General features: G+C 30.1%; 2 protein-coding genes across 2 annotated transcripts in view; both read right to left on the bottom strand.

Annotated features, from left to right (window-relative positions):
- LOC149888194 (uncharacterized) overlaps positions 1-17,012 on the bottom strand; it is an 82,179-nt gene that overhangs the window by 27,996 nt on the left and 37,171 nt on the right. The gene's annotated exons all lie outside the window — the stretch shown is intronic.
- LOC149888197 (uncharacterized) lies at positions 2,272-16,709 on the bottom strand. The gene is made up of 5 exons (XM_090088357.1): positions 16,653-16,709; positions 11,270-11,507; positions 4,233-4,340; positions 3,189-3,260; positions 2,272-2,984 (listed from the first exon to the last, which is right to left on the bottom strand). The coding sequence occupies exons 2-5, from the start codon at positions 11,496-11,498 to the stop codon at positions 2,962-2,964; spliced, it is 432 nt and encodes a 143-aa protein (XP_089944483.1). The 5' UTR covers positions 11,499-11,507; positions 16,653-16,709; the 3' UTR covers positions 2,272-2,961.

Here is a 17,012-nt window from a genome sequence, read left to right as displayed (position 1 = left end):
ATTCATTCAATACTTAGACGCTAATAATTTATATGGATGGGCTATGTGTAAACCTCTTCCTGTTAGAGGATTCAGATGGATGGCTGAGGATGAACTCTCCAATTGGAAATCCATGCCTTGTATTCTCGAAGTGGACTTGGATTATCCTAAAAGTCTACACGATTTACACAACGACTATCCTTTAGCTCCTGAAAGACTAAAAATTAATAAAGTGGACAAGCTCGTTCCTAATTTAAACAACAAAGAAAAATACGTCATTCATCATGAAAACCTAAAACTCTATGAACGACTTGGATTGATCACTACTAAAATTCATCGAGGTGTCACCTTTGAAGAAGAACCCTTCATGAAACAATACATCGATCTCAACACCACATTAAGAGCAAAAGCTAAAAACGAGTTTGAAAAAGAATTTTTTAAACTCATGAATAACTCTGTCTTTGGAAAAACCATGGAGAATATACGAAAGCATGTTGATATTAAACTAATCACCACAAGAAAAGAAGTCTTAAAATTGTCAAGAAAACCTAACTATGATAGAAATACCATTTTTGATGAAAACCTTGCAGCGGTTCACATGAAAAGAACAAAACTCTTTTACAACAAGCCTGTTTACTTAGGACTAAGCGTTCTAGACATAAGCAAAATTCTCATGTTTGAGCATCATTACGACTATATCAAACCTAAATACGGAGATCGCGCGAAACTACTCATGACTGATACTGACTCGCTCATCTATGAAATCGAAACGGATGATTTTTACAAAGACATTGCTAACGATATTGAAGCTAAATTTGACACGAGCGAATTTCCAAAAGATCATCCTGCTGTTCAAAACTTTGCATTTGACGCTGGGTTTAAAAATAAAAAGGTTATAGGTAAGTTCAAAGATGAAACTGCAGGTAAGCAAATTAAAGAGTTTGTTGGGCTTCGTCCTAAGCTCTACTCTTACAAAACATATGAAAAAGAAGAGAAAAGATGCAAAGGGGTTAAAAATAAAGTCGTTCAAAAACACATCACTCATCAAGATTATAAAGACTGCTTATTAAGTGGAAATGAAAAGCTTGCAGCTATGAACGTTATCCGATCACATCAGCATAACATTTACACCGAAGAAATCAACAAAGTCGCACTCAGCGCTAACGATGACAAAAGACACATCTTGCAAGACGGTATTCACACCCTAGCCCTTGGACATTACAAACTAAAACCATGCTTTACATTTATGAACTATGATCAACTCTTCAGTCTAGAATAAATTACGAAAAAGATACAGTTTTATACTTCTTTGCAGGTTCCGGCATGATATTAACAATGAGATGGAAATCTAATAACATTTTTACATTTTAAAAACACAATACCATCTTGAATTCCTTAAGTATGGAAAAGTATCAATGTCCCAGAATCCGCATATTGTAGTAGTCCCGTCCGTCCCCTACTTATATATAAGTTTGCCTTTGTTAATTTGTTACTTTTGTATATAAAAGTAATTTAATATTATGATGCAGGTTTCATTTACTTTTGTTATTTTTTTAGAATCTTTTAAAATATTATAAATCTTTTATCGGAGGATTTTGATCGGAGATTTTTTGGGAGGTTTTAAAAAGAGATTTTAGGAAAAGAGAGAAATTGAGAGAAGACTTAAAGAAGAAGATGTTAAGAGATATTATCAAAAAGACAGCTGAAAGCCTTACAACGGAATCCTAAATGTTGATGCAAATAATCTATACGGCTGGGCTATTAATCAATCGCTGCCAGTAGGAGGGTTCCAGTGGTCTACTACTGGACTTACCATTGATGAAGTATTAATCACTCCTGATAATGTAAAATATGGATATATTGCTGAGGTTGATATTGAGTATCCTGAGAATTTTCACAATGCTCATAGTGGGTGCCCGCTGGTGCCTGAGGTGATGGTTGTACCTGAATCATGGATTAGTGACTATCAAAAGTGTTTGAACGGGAGGGCTAATTCATAGAATGCATGGAGCTGCTCCCGAATCTATGTAAAAAGGAGCGAGATTTTGTACATTACAGATGATTTAAGCTTAATCGATGGATCAGAAATAATAGAGTTTAGTTTCGCCGATAGTTTTATTTAGCGGAGAAGCTCGAAAGTTTCAAAAATGAAGAAAAATGATTTTATAAAAAGAATTTTATCTTTCATCTAATCCAGTTATTTCATCCTATTGAACAACTGTTTAATCAGTACAAACAATATTTTCACCCGGTATTTTAATCTGCAAGAATAAAGATTAAACAAATTCCTAACCTTTTGATGCATTTTCTATAAATATATTTATTTAAATATATGATACAAGTTCAAAAAGCATAACATAAAAAAACATTAACAAAACATTAAGCGTAGAAAAAAAAAAAACATTCTTGCAGATAATGTAATTTTATATTACACATGCGTCCGCGCAAAAAGAAAAAAAAAAAGCATTTACTAGTCAAAGCAGTTGTGTCAATGCCGATCTTTGCTATGTAAAATCTTTCCCAGCGAACGCTATTCATTCGTGTGAAATTTGAAAAAAAAAACACACGCAAAAAAAAAAAAAAATTCAACGTTTTTAAGTTATAGCAACTTTGCCAATCAACCGATCAACATGATACTTTAAAACACTTAACGCTTTCAAAAAGGAATACAAAAGAACTATCAATAAATAGAGGATGAAAGTTTTCACAAAATTTAATTTAAAAAATTTTTCCTAATGAAAAATTATTTTATATTAAAAGCAATCAGGAGTTTTTTAGGATGCAAATGTTTGGAATCTTCTAAATGCTCAGCGATAAATAAAAGATTATTTTTTTTATATAAAAATAAATAACAAAAATTTATATAAAAGAAGCCTTGGCAGGACCAAGAAAAGTTTTAGATGAATTTGAGTCATAACTCTCCATCATTCAATCATATAGGTCGGACAACAAACAAATACATCAGATTCATATTTAACTTGTTTAGGTGACAAGCTCGCCTTTCTCTGAAATTGAGAACGTAAACTGAATATAGCTACTTTTGCTTCAAAAAAAAGCTAAGCGGAAAAAACTAAGCCTAACTGCTTAGGTCAACGCAGTTATTGAAATAGCAACAAGGATGCTTGAAGTATATTGGTGTGTGTGTGTGTGGGGAGGGGGGAGGGGGAGGGGGCAAAAAAATGAAGGAAGTAAAAAGAATAATGAATTACCTGAACCTTTCGCATTAACCGAGTTCGGAACTCTTTTATAAAGTTTTTTAAATTTTTCATTTAAGTACTTTACTAGAAAGAAAAAATTAAAAATTGCAATTTAAAAACCCTATTTCAATTCTTATTACAAAAGCATAAATGAACCAAGTTTAAACCAGGCCAAATAAATTTTTTTTATTACAGCTTTTTGGAGAATTGCTTTACTCTAAGATTTAATTCATAAAAGAAAATGAAAAACCATAAAATAAGTTAAATAATAATAACATAGATTATTATAAAATGATACTAAAATATATCAATATACATAAATAACAATATAAGATAATGCGATAAAACGTGTTACTATAAGAATTTCACATAATAATGTAGTATGTTAATACAATATCTAATAAAGCCCAAAGTTTGTGTTTGTTTGTGAGTGTGATCTTTACACAAATTTACAGTTTTGATCTGATCCTCACCAAATTTTGCACACAGGTCTTAATTTTGCTAAGGAAGGTTTTTGGGTAGGTTTGGACCACTCTAGACTCCATGTTCAGGGTGCTTATGGCTGAAACCAAGTTCCAGGCCCCTCCAACCACCCCTTGCCCCACAGCAAGGAGGTGAAAGTTAGGTGTTGGAACTCTTTGAGGATTGGTCAAAGTACTGAATTTTTGTACCTAGGGGTAACTTCACTCCCTTAATTCAATGATAACGTCCCTATTTGCTGGGATATTCCATCACTAGCTGGAATACCTGGTGCAATGCACCAAGTTTTTTGGCTAGTGATGATATACTATTATATTATGCAATAATATAATATAACAACATGATATAAGAATAAAATAAGAAACCATAACTATTAAAGCTATGGTACGTATAATACTTATTCTGAAGCCCTAATTATTATTTATCAATTTTAAATGATATTAATAAAAACTAGGTGCACTCTTTAAGCATGGCAAATTGTCTTTCAAAGTGTTGAAAATTACAAACAGCATCGTTGAAATTTTTAAACAAAAAAAAAAAAATTTGAATAATCATATTCTAAATCAATGCTCTCACCTAGTGTTTGTATGTTTTTACGGAATAAAAACATTATAATTGCAGCTCCAACACATGGTAGCCACACTTTCATCCCTTTTACAATTGTTGCAGAGGTATTTGTAGAGTCTAAAATGTAAATAGTCTTTTAAAGAGAATTTGTTGGAATACCTAAATGGATCAAAATCAGTTTTTAAGTAGTTTTATAGACATAAAATTTAATACATGAAGTTATTGTTTATAAATTAATTTTGTGAACTCAAATTCTAACTAAATGACTGAATATATATAAATAACTTGGAAAAGTAAGCAAACTTTTATTGGATAATATCAATAACAGAGTAAGGAATGCTACCCTTATACACCAATGGTGAAATGGAATGGTTCAAATTCATACCTGATAAAAATGTCTGTACTTTCAATAAAATGTCAATGAGTTTCAACCATCCATTTTAAAACAACCACTTCAAGATTCCTTAAGACATGCCAAAGTATTCACCAAAATTCCAAATAAAACAATTAAAATTATTTATCATACCAGGAAAGTTTTACTTTTTTTTTAAGGAAATAATATGAGGATTTAATAATCAGGTGACACTAATTTTTGACACCATTTTGACACCAAATTTGCTATGCATTTAGATTAAATATAATTAAATATTAGTTTTAATATAAAGTTTGTATAGAATTGTAAACTTAAATTTTCAAATGGTTAAAATTTGTTTCTGTATGGCAAAAATTTTTATTATCCTATCATTCAAGGCTTTTGTTGATGTAGGTTTTTGAAATGTTGCGTTAGTCCACTCAGAAGTAAAGTATAGGAAGTTTTGACAGAGCCAAATTATGTGAGTTATTGCTTTATATACTGCAGGATTATATTATAGTATATTATTGCTTTATATACTGCAGGATTATATAAAGATGATGGCTTGAGTAACTTCCATAGCATCAACAGCCCTCAATCAGAAAAAATAAAAATCTACTTAACATTTTTAAAGGTAATTTTTAATATTAACATCACTATCAGATCTAGGATAAAAATTCAGCCTTACAGAAAACCAGATAAACCGATATATTTTAAGATTTATTCCAATCATCCATTAAATATCATTAAATCAATAACAAAAATGATTTCTAACTGCATCAGTAATATATCTTCAAGCAGAAGCTTTTGATAGACCCATACCATTTTATAATAACGCTCTGAATTCTTATGATTTTTATGTTAGGATTACTTTCATTCAACAAAACCCAAAATTTAATGAAAGATCTTTAAAACAAAATATTTTACTTGGTTTAACCTTCGTAATTTACTCAACATTAACACAAATGTAGCAAGAATATTTCCAGCTTTAATTGATAAATACTTTCCTAAAGGTCATAATTTTCACAAACTCTTTAACCAGAACAACATAATAGGTTATAGTTTTCTTCCAAGCATCAACAAAATTATTACTTCTTATAGCAAAAATATACCACCTAGTAATCCTGACTACACTAATCAATTATGTAATTGCTGACAAATCAATTCATCCCCAATTAATGGAAAATTCCTTAAGAAAAAATCTTATTTATATTTGCAAAATAAAAACTCATCAACTAGAGGAGGAACATAATTACATTAGACTTACTGAGAGAACTTTCAAAGATAAATGGTACAAGCATAAAATTTTTTTTTATGTAAGTAAGACAAACTCCACTGAACTTTCAAAATTCATCAGGGTTGTAAAAATAAGGGTTAAGAACCAATTTTGTTCAAAGGTAAGAACTCAAACTAAGCATACTATTTTTGGTGGCCAGAAACCTTAATCAATGGCAGTATTACCCAGTTAAGAAGATGTTTTCAAAGCCTAATATGAACTTAAATCAAATAATGGTTTTGATTATAGTTTTTCTCAATGTGCAGAACATATTTTAAGACAAATTATTTCAATATACAGAAAAGCTTCACTTCCTATATAGAAAAAAAAACGGTAGTAGTATAAGTGAAAAGATTATAAGTGAAGTAAGAAACTTGAATAAATATCCAGACAATAAGAAAACATCTGCAAAATATATAAATAATGTTGACTTAAAGAAGAAACATTTCAATAAATCTTCCTGTAAGTGAATTTCTAATGAAGCTGAAGATAGATCAAGTTGCTTTTGTAGAAAGGATAAAAAGTTCCAGAAGAAGAGTGGCTTTCCGGACAAATACAGTAAAAAAATATTAAAAACAGGAGCTATTGATAAAAGTAAAACAAAAAAAAAAGAAAAAAATTAAAAGAAAGGAAATGGAAAAGAAAATTGTTTGAGCCAAAAAACAAGGATGATTAAGCTGTTCATCAACAGTCATGAAGTAAGGAAAATGACTTTTTAAATAAATGATGAAAAAAATTTTGAGTACAATACAGAAACTGAAAGTTTACTCAAAAAAGCATCAATTCAAAAAAGAGTCTAGTAAAAACAGAAGTAGATACCCAAAACTATGTTAGCCAATCGACAGGTCCTATATTAGCAATAGAGATATTTACCTGATAATCAACAGCCTGCTTTAAAAATCTTAATATGCTAGATGAAAAGATAGCCATGGAACTATCAAAATTAAGATGGCAAAGATTATACTGGAGATATAAGAAATTAAATCAAGCAAAACTGAAAATAAATATTTGTCTTGCATTGACTGTTATGGAAAAAAAGTTAAAAATTTGTTGAGGATCAAAGTAGAAAATCAGGAACATAACTAAAAGATCATTATAATTTGGTTTCCTTTCTTCAAAATTCTTATATAGATTATGTTTTACCAATTCTTATATAGATCATGTTTTTTCATGTTAAGACTTAAGATAATATTAAAGAAATTCTTCTGTTAATGCCAGTACTGCTTCCACAGATACCCTAGAGGCAATTGGGTATGATGAAACTTATGTCAATACTGGAATGATAATAATCGATACAGTAGATTGGTTGAAAGCCAAAATATTTATTCCACCAATCCTTGTTAGCAAAATAGAAGACATCAAAGATACATCTAACTGATTGCTTATAAAGAGATATTCTTATATGTAGACATTGGCGCCGAGTCCACGGGGGCAACAGGGGCAGTGGCCCCCTCGGAAATTTATGCACGGGGGCAAGAGTATCTATTCGCCCCCGTGATAATCCATGATAATATGTTATTAGTTCATTGCTGTAGCTGATAGAAGCACCAGCAAGTGTAAATTGCACACTTTGACAGCCTTTTCAAGTATCTTTGCAAGGTTTCATAAAATCTGTCACAAATGCTTTTGAATTCTTTCAAAGATTTTGCGTTGACGGCTTCTTCTGGCAAAGAACTCTTTTGTTTTGTTTATTACTTAAATTTAGCGTTGCGTAATTTATGAATAACCCTAATAACAAAAAAAATTGGAAAAATCGATTTTAAAAACTGGAATTCCAAGCCATTAAATTACATTTAAATTCCAATCCATTAAATTACATTTATTTAAATCTCAATTACGTTAATTGAAGCGGCTAAAGTTTTTATATTTAAAGAGTAGGGGAGACTTGTACTGAATGGACCTAGTACTGAATGGACCTTTTCAAAAATAAGAACTTAGAGACCAGTTAGATGTACTTTTGTTGTCACAAATAAATCACCTTTACACAATGTCTCTTCAGTATGTCTGGGTTCAATTTATTCGAAGAAAAGCAGATATTGTGATATGTTAACCACATTAGATTTACCCATAAATGATTTACGAGGGCAATGCTTTGAAGGTGCGAGTAATGTTTTGGGAGTTTATAACGGCTTACAAGCAAAAATAAGAGCCCTTGAATCTAGAGCATTATTTGTACATTGTCAAGCGCATACACTAAATCTCGTAACCCAAAATGAAGAATGTTACTGAAGTAAGAGATATTCTTCATCTTAGTAGGGAATTAGTTTTGTTCATTCACGAATCACTGAAGAGACTTGCTTGGTTCAAGACATTTTAGCAAGAAAGTGACAACTTGTCCTTTTGTCCTACAAGATGGACGTTGCGATACACATCGCTTGTATCAATACTGAGCAATTATGAGGAATTACGGAACTTCTTTTCAGAACTGTCTAATACTGAAAAAAATGAGGTGGAGGCAAAAGCAAAGGGATTCAGGAAGCAACTAGATAAGGCAGATACATTTATTATGTTGAAAATTACTAGTAGCATCCTAAAACATTTGGAAGGAGCTAATACCGTTTCCAGAGTAAAAGTCTACATTTAAAAACATGCAATGATATTATTGATACATTGAAAGACACCATTTAACATGAGAGAAAAATTTAATTCTGTCATGTGGGAAGATTTAAAAGAGGAATGGAAACTTCTTGGTTTAGATGAACCTAAAGAACCAAGGAAAAGAAAGCTACCAGTTAGATTTGACTGTGGATTAACAGAGCCACAAATTTTTACAGCAAAAGAGCGTTACAATCAAGTCTACAAATAAGTTATTCATTTTGTTCTAGGCGGCCTAGCATCAAGGTTTACCTCTGACTCCCAATTGTTGTTATTGAATGCAGAGTCTTTTCTAATTAATTTAGAAGTCTCTCCAAAAACAATTTGTGACTTTTATAAAGATGATCTAAATATAGATCGTCTAAAGTTGCATAGGGACATATTTCATGATATAATTGAAGCCAAACATTTAAAAGTAACATCTTTCATGGATGTTTTAAATGTTTTGAAATGTCATAAAAATAGCATGATTCATCTAACGGAGCTAAAAAAATTTATGCACTTAATTATGACAGTTCCAATAACAACATGTACTACAGAGCGATCATTTTCTATGCTAAGAAGAATGAAGACATAATTAAGAAATACAATGACCCAGAAGAGATTAAATCACTTGTCCATTATCAATTGTCACAATGAAGAACTGGATATTCTGGATATGAAAAGATTGGTAATGAATTTGTAAAAAAAGTCAACCATTCGAAGCAATACTTTTGCTATAAAAATTGTTAGTTCATAACTTAATAAAAAATACCATATTTTATATTAAGTAAATATATGTGTACCTTACCAAGTACCTTTTTCATTTATTTTCAACTTATATCAAAAATAAAATTAATTTTCTCTCTTATTTTTTTGCATTTCAATTAGATAATAGTCTCTTGTGTTCTTATTGAAGTTAGGGGTCATTCATAAATAATGTCAGTAGATTAAGGAAGGGGAGGGGGAAATTTTTGTCTCCTAGCATTTCAGTTCACCCCCTTGGTCAAAATCAAAAGTTGGCGCTTATGGCTGTAGAAGAAACTGTACTCCACCAGCAAAAGGGTTTATGGTTATAATTCAAAAAATGGAAGATGGAGCATCCCAATACAGAAACAAAAGCAAATTTTATGTAGAATGACAGCTTTTAAACTGTTATTGCATTAAAACATTTGAGTAAAAATTATTTCACCAGTAAATTTTCTTTTCTTTTGTTAATTTTGTTAATACCATTTAATTGGACAGCACTTTTGAGAGAATCTTATTTTAATTGTCCTACCAAAATTCTGTCTTGATGTCCTGTAGTTATTTTTAGCCTGCTTGAAAGATGCTTGTTTTCAAGTGTCTTAAGGTTTCAATATCTCTTAAATAGTATACTAATTTTTGATTTAGCAACATTATAAAGCTCAGAAATTTGCTTACAAGGAATCTTCTTCTCTACTGATAAATTTTTATTTTCTTGTGACAATTCCTTAGACTTTCACATTATTTTTTAAATTCAATTAAAGCTAAATATTATCTCTAGTTAACTAATTTTAATATTAATGTTTTTCTTAATGAAAATAATGTAATGAAAATATGTAAAAACATCTTAACTCTGATTTTTTTGGTGGGGGATGGAAATATTTATAAACTTTTCCAAGATCATGTTTCCAATAAAATTTGAATTTTTTCCTTTTTGTTGCATTGTTTTCATTTTTTTGCAGTTGAATATCCTAAAATATGTAAGCAACTACTATCTTTGATCATCTAAGAAGACCAAACACTCCTGTACAGTAGAAGTATATTGAGGCATAGACTCTTGTGCCTTAATTTATTCTCAAAATCCTTTGCTCTGATGTCAAACAACTGCTCTAGAATTGTGTAAGAATCTTTTTTGTGGCAGTCAAAAATTTCCTTTTAGATCTTAAAGTTCTAACTGCTATAGAAACTTTTGTATTTGTCATTCAGAGATTTAAGCTTTTACAGTATGATTCTCTCGGAAATCAAATCATTACTGAAACCTGTCAACTTCACAATATTTCCAATTTGTCAGAATAAGGAGTGCCTATCTACATTTTAATTACAAGCCTACTCCTTTGGTTTCCATAACATTCTCTTGTACTCAAGAACATGAAAATATTGATTTATTAGGTTTAAATCTTTTATCTCAAGTTGAAGCCAGGTACAAATAATACTGAGAACACTGCAGTTAGTTGTAGTTGGTTCATAGGTAGATAGCTTAATAGTGAGTTAATCAGGTATACAGAACTACAAGCATTTAAGCTCTCCTTTATTTTCAACATTTAGTCCAGAAATGCAGATAATATAAATTATTTCTAATTTAAACAAACATAATAGATCAAGTATTGAAATAAGATAAAAATACAAGCCACAATAAAAATGTTTAAAAACTAAATATAAATGACAACCAATATTTTAGAGACACCTTATGTTTTACACTAAACAGTGAAGAAACTTAAAATGCTTGGGAAATAGATTTTTTAAAACTAATACATTTCACTTTCTGAGCACTCATCTGAAATTTTTTGTGCAGGCTTCCTATGATTGGTATAATCAGAAAATATACTGTTTTTTTCTGTTTTTACTAACTTTGTTTCACCATACTATAAGTATATATCTCTGTATGTATGTATGTATGTATGTATGTATGTATGTATGTATGTATGTATGTATGTATGTATGTATGTATGTATGTATGTATGTATGTATGTATGTATGTGTGTGTATGTATGTATGTATGTATGTATGTATGTATGTATGTATATATGTATGTATGTATGCATGTATGTATGTATAAACATGTATGTATGTATGCATGCATATTTATTTAATAAGTAGTACCTTTAGGAGAATCGGTTATATTTTTGTCATTGGCAGGTAGGACTGGAGTTATGTTGCAGCAAGTACTTGTGCAATTTATGTAGGCTGCCTCACCAACACAAGAACAAAATCCAGAACAAGACAAAAACATCCCCTCTATCTCATTGTAAAAAAAAAGATCATTTGATGAACACACCAAAATAGCCAGAAGTGGAAATATCCAATAGGTGATTTTTGACCATATAAACATACTTTTTAGCTAAGTCAAATACAGACTTAAATAGAGATTTATATTTTGCAAGAAAAACAACAGCAAAAATTTAATGAAACCAAAATTTGTAAATATAAATAAATGCTTAAAATTCTTCAAAACACCTGTTATCAGTAACTTTATATATCAAAACGAAATAACTGATAACCAAATGATTTTTAAAAGTTTCTTCTAAAACTTCATTCAAAAGGTTGACATCTTTGTAAAGTTTCATTTAACAGCGTGACTATTTTTAATCAAATTGCATAGAGAAACTACGCTCATTGGATTTGATTTGAAAAATTGTATATATATTTTGAGCCATTTAACTCAAAATATAACTTGATAGCGTATTCTAGTGCTTTTTTTAAAACAATTTGAACCCAAAATTGGCCTCCCAATTACTACTTTCCATGAAAAAAAAAAGAAATATTTCAAGAGACTATATATTATTGAATTTTCTTGTAGTGATGAAAACAGTAGGCAAATAATTTGGAAAAATAATTGTGAATATAGCTTGAAGATCTCAAGTGCAAAAGTGTTTGATTCTCTCAAATCTAAGAGAAGTATGCACTTAAAAGCTTAAACCAGTTAAATTATATCCTTAAAACTATATGTTTAGAAGCTTAAAAGCAGTTACAAAAATAAAATAAAAAATGCTTTTTTAACATTTGCTCAAATCTTTTAAAATAGTGCATCACAATAGGGACATTAGGCTTGCATACAGTATACATCTGCTCTTACCATCAAAATAATAAATGTATCATTAGTGCAGTTAAACTATCATAGCATTATAATGAACTAACTGATATGCTATTTTGTAATAGAAATAACAAGAATTACACAATACATTGTTGCCCTTTGTGTCCAGAGGATGCTAGATTACAACATCTTGAAAATTATTAATCTGTATTCTCAAGATAATACAGATGAAGATTATGATTCCTACAAACAATCTGAGACAAAAAACCAATCTGAGCTCTAACTAAATAAGTTAAAAAAACTAACTGAACATTCTTGCATCACAAAACATCAAGCAACTTTTTTAACAAAATTAAAAAATGAGTTAAGTAGTTGTGAGGTTATTATCCTCTGATTTTGGAAAAAATTAAAACTTGTTGTACAAAATGAAATACAAAGTATCGGAAAAAACATCAATAATGCACCCAATCATAGTTTATTGAAAAGTAAACTTTGTCCTCAAATGCAATTCAACTTTTCCATCTCTGATGACTTACTGCATGATAAAAAGACTTTCAAGTAAGGTTCATCCATCTTACCCCTAATGGTTATATTATTGGCCTTCAAGAAATGCTTTGTGTTGGGTTATACCAACAAACTTATTGCTAGCAATTAATATTTCAACAACTGTCACAGAAAGACAACAAACCATCAGCAAGGTTAAGCACCAAAGCATTGAAGATAGTTTGAAAAACTATAAACCAGAGGACTAAATTTTTACAAGACTGAGTAAGATTGTTAAATCTTATTACATTCTAAGTTTTCTATTTTTTATTTTATCTTAGTTTTCATTGTTTGTTTTTGTAATTTACTAAATTTTTTGGGTCTATTTTTATAAAGCATTTAATGCAAATAAATCAGATTTAAAAAAAACCTTCCAACTTTTTTCTTTATATGGAGTTACATATAATAAAAAAATTTTACAGAAAAAAAATTTCAGAATCATATTGCATAGGCATCTCAAGATATACTTCTTTTTGTAAGGGACATTTGAAAATGTTGAAACTGGACTTTCATATAGAAGCTTTGATATTGTGGTGTTTTAGTCTTAATTTTTGAATTCTTTACCCAAAATAAAAGTTGAATACAAATTTTCATTACTATGGGACAAATATTTTATAATTTAAACTAATTGTAATACAATGCTCTTAAAAAAAAAATTGCACTGAATATAAAGGTCAAGAAAAGAATTAGGATAGAAAATTGATATCTCTGAAACAGTAAGGAGTTAGACACTAAATATAGGAATGAACTTTTTTTCATAAAGAAATATTGTTTGTACTAAAATTTGGTGAAATGTGAGATGGTGAAAAATTTGGTGAAATGGTGTCAAGCATAAGATGAATGGACCAGGAACAACCAATGTTTCAGATTCAGGTCATAAAAGTATTTTGAGGGAATCAAATCAGCATAAATTCTACCAAGATACATTTTTTAAAGGTTCTGTTTTTAAAAAAATTTGATAACTTTTAAGAGTAGCCTCAGGTTCTTGAAAAACCTTTTTGCCCTCTTTTGGAGTTTTCAACCTTTTTTAATTGTTGTGGGGCTAGCCTTCACTTTTATTTTATTCCTCTGATTTTTTTTTGCATGTCTTAGGAAAGGTAAACAATGTGCCCTAAAGAAGATTATTATTTTTTTGGATTCTAAGAAACTCTACAAAAAAAGATACTAAAAGTTGTAAAAAGTGCTTAAGTTGAACTGTGTGACTTACAATGCATAAAGAACTTAAGCTGTTTTTAATCAATTTAAAGTTCCTATTAATTGTTCAAAAAATCTTTAAAATTTTTAAATATTCTTTACTTCATAATAATAACATAAGAAAGTGTGTTATTTCCATTTAATGTATCCTTCCTCACACCTTATGACATCTTTACAATAGTCATACAAATGTTTTAGCTCCATTTCATATTGATCAGCAGGTAGTGACCTGAACAAATACAGCGCGATTTCCTTAACTTTTCTGCATACATAAACAGTGGCGTATCTAGGGTAGGGCAGGCAGGGCACGTGCCATGGGCGCAAACCTGAAAGAGGCGCAAAAGAGGCTTGGTTGCGATACAATAAGCGAGAATTATATAAAATAAATTAAGAATGCTGCTTACTAGCCATAAGGAAAAAATATCAAGTCCCGAGCAACTACTTATGTTTATAGTTGAATATGGAGACGAAAACGTTTTCCTTAATATGCGTATAGCATTGCAAATGTTGTTAACAATAGCTGTGTCTGTAGCTAGTTGTGAAAGATCATTCAGTAAACTTAAACTGATTAACTCTTACTTGAGAGCTTCGATGGGCCAAAGCCGTCTCTGTGATCTCGCTTTACTAAGCATAGAGTGAGAAATTACCGAAGAAATTGATTTTGATAATATTATTAAGAAATTTGCAGCAATTAAAGCTAGAAAAATAAACTTGTAATGTATGTTACATAAACAAATTGTTTATTTATAATGAATAATAAAGTTTTATTAAAAGCTTGTGTCATCATTTATTAAAAAATTGTAATTAAGCACTTTATGTGGGAGAGGAGGGCGGCGAGATTGGTGTTTGCCCCAGGCGCTATTTACCCTAGGTACGCCACTGTACATAAAACCATATTGTTGGAAAGATGTCTTCAAATCTTTGTTGAATTGGTCAAGATTAGGGCTATAGGCAGATTGACTGATAAATATGAAATGTCATCTGGCATGCAGACATATTAGGGTAGAGAGACAGATTTCTGAAGAACTATCTACCTAGTGACACCACTGTTCCTGAGACTCCCTATTTAAGAAATATGGAATGCTTTGAATGCAGAAAATATCCTTTGAATAGATTGATAGATTATCCTGGAACTCAGTTGGAATATGCTACAGTTTTCTAAATACATCATAAACTTTGAGATTTGAAGAAGGAAACTAATTCAGTTCTAACTGAAAATTTCTGGCAGCAGAATTTTCTTCTGTAGCCCCATCACAGGTACCTAGTCCATATTTAGAACTTGCTTTGATTAACTGAATGCTATTTAATCTGGTAATTCCAAAAATTTTAACATTGGTTATTCCTGATATTTAATTCACGAATACTTAATATTAATTACTTACCATAAACAAAACTATAAAAACTTAAAGATCAATAGAACATGCCAAATGATTTCTTTGGATTAATTAGACAAAACTAAATTTTTTTCTAGAATTTTAAGTGTCCTTGGCAGTTGCGAAAGTTTGAGAAGTTCAGAATGGCTTTTGCATAGGCTGCATTATTTGTTACAATACACCTTGTACTTAAATTCATATCTGGCTATTATTGCACTTATTGATCCAGATTACCCAGATTGAGGGACAAATGACCTAGAAGCTCACCTCAATCTCCAGGATATAAAATTGATTATCAAGTTGTTAACATTAATATAGTGAGTGATCTGAACTTCTTTTAAAATAAAACTTCCAGCTTGATTTCTCTTACCTGACCAGAAATCTGCTTAACTTTCAATATTCTAAACCACCAGAAAACAGAAACTCAATTCATGAAGAGGTACATATAATATGGATGATTAAATTTACTAAAAATATTTATGCATTGATGAATAGAGAATCATGTAAACTTAATTGATTTAACTAAAGGTTTAATCAATTGATTAGACTAATCAAAATTGTAGTTAAATTACATTAATTATTAAATCCTCAACAAACTAATCAAGGAAGTCTACCTGGAGGAGAAGAGATTAAAAATAATCCTGTTCACAAATACCAAGAAGAGGAAAATGTTAGGGAAAAGGAGGGAGGATTTTTAGAAAGACATTTGTGTAACAAATGATAGAAAACTCATATTGTTTTTTTTGATAATATTTTCGTTAAGAACAAATAATTCTTCAGAATCAATTTATAACATATATATATATATATATATATAAATTTAAAACAAACCCGATTGACGAAGCCTAGTACAAAATAAATTAATTTTATCACATAATATTCATGAAAGGTTATCTTATTCAAATACCGAACAAACTTTGAAATAGGTAAAAAAAAGCTATAAACATTTTTTGCATTGTAATTCACACAACCAAGAATTTAAGTATTTGCATTTTTTCACTGCATTTAATATCTTTTTTGCAAAATTTCTTAGAAACTTAAAGAAACGAATTTTTCTTTAGGAAACGGACTTTGACTTTATTAATACATGAAGATGAGAGGAAAGGCTAGCTCCACAAGAATTAATAAAATTAGAGAATAGTAAAAAAAAAGCAAAAAAAAAATTTGTTGGAAACCCTTCGCAAACTCTTTAATGTGTCCTAATACTGCTTATGCCAAGGTGATCCTTCCAAAGTATATTCATTATTCTGAATCTGAAACATCTTAATACATAAATGCACATACAGATTATGTAAACATTCTAAAATGAAAATTTGCGAATAACGACTTCCATATGACTTACTTCGTAAATGTGCCTTCGTAAATGTGCCACAGAATTTTTTTTTAAAAAAAAAAAAAAAAAAAAAAGGAAATTCCCTAGGAAATTTTTTTTTTTTAAATTTCGTGTCAACATAGTCACAAGGATATATTCTTGTGACAGAAGCAATGATATATTAAAAATAACAAGATGTCTAACTTCCGCGTATTTTTTGAAGCGAAAATCGGCCATTATGGAGGGCAAATTTAACAATCAAATAAAACCAGGGCTGTGGAGTCGGTAAGCTGCTGTTCCGACTCCGACTCCGACTCCTTGATTTTATCATGGACCGACTCCGACTCCGACTCCCGACTCCGACTCCGACTCCTTCATAAGTAACCAATT

This window comes from Hydra viridissima, unplaced genomic scaffold (genome assembly GCF_058129835.1).
Source record: "Hydra viridissima isolate aposymbiotic clone 2 unplaced genomic scaffold, HvirCarnegie_v1 scaffold_5, whole genome shotgun sequence".
Classification (NCBI taxonomy): Eukaryota; Metazoa; Cnidaria; class Hydrozoa; order Anthoathecata; family Hydridae; genus Hydra; species Hydra viridissima.
This window is presented reverse-complemented; position numbering and strand designations above follow the sequence as displayed.